The 4,429-nt window shown below is 49.8% G+C and overlaps 1 protein-coding gene across 1 annotated transcript; it reads right to left on the reverse strand.

Annotated features, from left to right (window-relative positions):
* Positions 1-217: 217 nt before the first annotated feature.
* Positions 218-4,127, reverse strand: LOC102044874 (keratin, type II cytoskeletal 6A-like). The gene is made up of 9 exons (XM_005430231.1): positions 3,557-4,127; positions 2,966-3,180; positions 2,640-2,700; positions 2,436-2,531; positions 2,030-2,194; positions 1,651-1,776; positions 1,036-1,256; positions 742-776; positions 218-622 (listed from the first exon to the last, which is right to left on the reverse strand). The coding sequence occupies exons 1-9, from the start codon at positions 4,070-4,072 to the stop codon at positions 414-416; spliced, it is 1,644 nt and encodes a 547-aa protein (XP_005430288.1). The 5' UTR covers positions 4,073-4,127; the 3' UTR covers positions 218-413.
* Between the last annotated feature and the right edge of the window lie 302 nt (positions 4,128-4,429).

Consider the following 4,429-nt stretch of genomic DNA (forward strand, 5'->3'; position numbering starts at 1 on the left):
GAAGGGTACATATCTTCCCATCCTCATGGAAATAGAACATCCAAATGTTTTATTCCTGTTGGATATGAGGTCCATGGACTTGGAGAGGAAGGAGATGTCTCAACTTCCATGTGCCTTTTTTACCTTCAAAGCAGTAAAGTTACTGTGCTGCACCAGCCACCCTTTGCCACAAGGTAAGAGAAAGTAATTGGAATTGAAAAGACGACGCGACATAGTTAATTCCACATGCCTTTTATTAGACAAACACTGGGAAATGAGGAATATTGAGGGTCACAGGACAAACGGGAGCACAGCATCTTTTATATAACTAATGACACATGGGTTTGATTTGTAAATCTTTTGAAGGAGCTGGATGAGGATTGGACCCAAGAGAAGCCTCAGCGCTGGTGGCACTGGGGCCTGGAGTCAGTTCCTCAGTAATATCCCCTGGTGGAAGAGCCGGTGGAGATGGACTTGAAGCTGGAGCTGCTGCCTCCGACCATGCAAGAGCCACCTGTGCCGTATCCACTTCCAGAGATGGAGCCTATTCCCATTCCAGAGCAGACCACACCTCCAGGCCCACCACTGGAGCTCAGGCAGTTCATGCCTCCATATCCCGTTCCTGAAGTGCTTCTGGTCACAGCTGCCAGGGGAAAACAACATCATGAGAGGAATCCACAGACAGTGGATGAGTGGGATGGGTTCTGAGCAGGGGTGGGAAGAATATCTAGAAAGTGCCAAATGTCTCTAAAAGTTACTTACAGATGTTCACTGAGCCAGCACCTTCCCCAGAGAGCCTGTCAGGGAGCAAAAGACAGCCAGTGAGACTTCAAAGGGAACCTGTGAGCAGGACCTGCTCACAAAGGCAGGAAAATTTCCTTTGAATATTTTTGAAAGGTGCAAAGTTTGTATGAAAGGCTGCTGTTCCCAAACAGCTCCTCTTCACAGGCACTCACTGGTCTTTAAACAGTTTCAGGTCTGAATGTGGATCTAAACCTGACCAGGGTCTTTAACTCCATTGCACCTCTGAAAACTGGGATATAAAATCTCACCCACCTGCACTCCTCACCCTCCAGCAGCTTCCTATAAGTCACGATCTCAATGTCCAGGGCCAGCTTGACATTCATGAGCTCCTGGTATTCCCGGAGCTGCCGGGCCAGGTCAGTCTTGGCTTTCTGCAGGGCTGTCTCCAGGTCCTCCAGTTTGTCCCTGGCATCCTTGACGGCCAACTCCCCACGATGTTCTGCATCATTGATGGCCGTCTGCAATCCAGTGACCTGCAGGGGAAAATCCAGATTTTCATTCCTTATCAAGAGCATAATCCAGCTCTTTGTATCCTGAGGTCCCAATCCCATGTCTGATGTTTGGGTTAACATCAGTAGGGTGTGATCTTAACCTCACTGATCCATGAATTGAATTCAATTCATTGAACTGATCCATGTTCTGAGTCAGGTCACAACCTGGATTTAACTCCACAACTCAGAATCTCCTTGTAGTGATTGATACAACACTGAGTAACTCTTGGTGATGTCAGTGCTGTCATATAAATCCAGTCATGTTCATTCCTGATCCAGCAGAACTCCCTTGGTTGATTTGATTTTTATTCCCTGGGCAACTCAGAGGTGGGGTCACAGCAAGGGTTATGTTTGATGAACTGGTGGTGCCCTTTACCTGTTTTTTCACGCTGTCAATCTCGGATCGGAGCCGCTGGATGTGGCGGTTGAGCTCCGAGATCTCCTGCTTGGTGTTCCGGAGGTCGTCCCCATGCCTGCCAGCCGTGGCCTGCAGCTCCTCGTACTGTCACAGAGAGGGACAACCAGTCAAAGGAAAATAAGCTGGATTTGGAGCCCAACAGTGTAGGTTTGGCACTGTTTGCATGTTCAAAAATGTGTGCATGTTCTCAATCCCAAATTAACACTTCTGAATTTCATAGGTTATTAAATCTGAAGACATTCTGTGTTTCAAAATCACAGTTGGACCCACCTCCCATGGGGAATTTGGGGATGGGAGGATGGTTTTTCCCTTTGCAGAAGCCTCCTGAGGCGCTTACCCTGGACTGGTACCAGGACTCAGCCTCGGCACGGCTCCGGTTGGCGATGTCCTCGTACTGTGCCTTCACCTCGGCGATGATGCCCTCCATGTCAAGGCTCCGGTTGTTGTCCATGGTCAGGATAACAGAGGTGTCAGAGATCTGGCTCTGTATCTGGGACAGCTCCTGCAAAAGCAGCAAATACTCCTGAGAGTCACAACACAAATGTTGCTTGGAGGATGGAAAGCCCCAGGATTAGAGGGGAGAGCTGGGTGAACAAAAGGATTTTTCCAAGACAGCTTCATGCAGAAATGTGAAATGGAAAAACCATTGAATTATTTAGTGCAACAGAGGGGAAAATAATCAGCCCTGAGGCTCTGGAATGGGAAAGGAAGGCAAGGAGAAGGATATAAGCTCTGGTGCTCACAGCTTCGTAGAGGGCTCTGAGGAAGTCGATCTCCTCCATGAGCGAATCCAGCCTGGCCTGCAGCTCTGCCTTGTCCAGGTAGGCAGTGTCCGCCTTCTAGGAGAGGAAGCACATCACAGAATGAGGCAAGTTTCAGAGAAGCAGAGGAAAAGCTGGAGAAGGGGTTTCTTGCAGGGCTGGGAGGCCACATGGGCAGGCACCCACCTTCTTCAGGGTCACAAACTCGATCTCGACATCCGTGCGCTTGTTGAGCTCGTCTTCATATCTGTGGAATGGAGGTAGAGGGGTGGTCTAGGCTTGTTTTAAAATTATTTCATGTTTTCAGGACCAGTCTCTAATTTTTTTTTTGTACATACAGCTCTGCACCATGGTCTTTTTGCCTGTTATTTTCTGCCTGTTACTTTTCAGTCATATCTTGTATTAAACTTGGGCTTTTCTCAGAGGATTAAGTCAGCAAAAAGGCTTTTTTCCCTCGTTTTCTGCACCTGTTGCAGCCCACCCAGGCCCAGGCAGACCATGAACAGACTCACTTGTTCTTGAAGTCCTCAGCAATGGTCTGCATCTTGCTCAGCTCCCCTCTCAGGTTCTCCTTGTCTGTCGTTAGGCTGCTCAGGTGCCTCCTGAGGTTGTTCAGGTAGGTCTCAAAGAGGGGCTCAATGTTCTTTCTCACTGTTTTGTTCCCCTGTTCTTGCAGAAGGGCCCACTTGGTCTCCAGGACCTTGTTTTGTTGTTCAAGGAATCGGACCTGGGGACAGAAGGGTGTTTTAGGGTGGTTTTCCTTGGAGATGTGAGGCACATCCTGCAAGGATTTACTTGCTGGAAGGTGGGAGGTCTCAGCCCTTCAGTTGACAAATCAAACACTACTGCTCTCTTTCCCAACTCTGCTTCCTTTCATTCAGTACCACCACTTTGTCCCTGTTTTCTGGTCTCACTTCAGCATTCCTGAAACATGTAAATGGCCTCAAAGCTGGAAACCCTCAGGATTTGTTCCCAGGCTGCTGGGATTTTAGAATGCTGGCAGTACAGGAGCAGCAAAATTGTGGCTAAAGATATAATTCACCCTTGTTTGTGCTTCCCCACCAAAGAATCACCACAGCATAACCAGGAATCTCAGGTCTCACCTTGTCGATGAAGGAGGCAAATTTATTGTTGAGGGTTTGAATCTGATCCTTCTCATTCTTGCGGATACTCTGGATGTGGGGGTCAATCTGCAGGTTGAGTGGCTTCAGAAGGCTCTGGTTGACTGACACTTCGTGGATGCCCCCAACTGGGACAGCAGGGAATCCAGGGCCACCACCAAACCCAAAAGGACCAGCAGCTGCCCCACCAAACGCAAAAGGACCAGCAGCTGCCCCACCAAACCCACAGGAGATCCCAGTGCCAGCACCAAAACCTGCGGGTCCGTAGGGGACACCACCTCTTCCAGCTATGGAGATCCTTTGGCATTCACCAAGGTTGTAGAGGCTCCTGCTTCCAAAGCCTCCAGTGAACCTTCCATAGGCAGTGGTGGCCCCACAGCTCCCAGCTTGGAGTGCAGGGCGCAGGCAGAGGCTGGAGCTGCTGGCATTTGGGATGAAGGCAGAAGCAGCGCTGAAGTTCCTTCTGGCCTGGCTCCTCACGGTGCACTGGCGGGACATGGCTGCCAGGAGTGATCCAAGGAATAAAGGAATGAGAGGAAGTGGCTGGAGGTGAAGCTGTGCTCCCCCAGCCTGGGACTGGCCCTTTATACCCTCCTGAGGTGGGGATGGCTCCAGAGTGATGCTTATCCCACTGATTAACCAGGCCTGGCACACCCACAGTGAGTTCACCATGAGCATCTATGGAGCTTTCAGAAAAGGGCAGAGGTTGCAAGTTTTTTTGTGTTGAAATATCTGAGAAAAACCTCAATAGTGGCTTCTCAGCTCCTGTTTGCAGCCACCCCTTTCCCACTCCCTCCTTCCACGGCTGCAGGAGATGGTTCCTTGTTGGGCAAATGCTTGCTCATCTCCAGTCCA

This window comes from Geospiza fortis, unplaced genomic scaffold, assembly GCF_000277835.1.
Source record: "Geospiza fortis unplaced genomic scaffold, GeoFor_1.0 scaffold635, whole genome shotgun sequence".
NCBI lineage: Eukaryota > Metazoa > Chordata > Aves > Passeriformes > Thraupidae > Geospiza > Geospiza fortis.

Bases quoted from the DNA above. Each gene is read 5' to 3' on its own strand.
- LOC102044874 (XM_005430231.1), bottom strand. From the start codon at position 4,072: ATGTCCCGCCAGTGCACCGTGAGGAGCCAGGCCAGAAGGAACTTCAGC. The intron at 2,532-2,639 runs GTGGGTGCCTGC...TTCCTCTCCTAG, and splicing joins AGTTTGTGACCCTGAAGAAG to AAGGCGGACACTGCCTACCT. The intron at 777-1,035 runs GTGGGTGAGATT...GCTCCCTGACAG, and splicing joins CTGGAGGGTGAGGAGTGCAG to GCTCTCTGGGGAAGGTGCTG.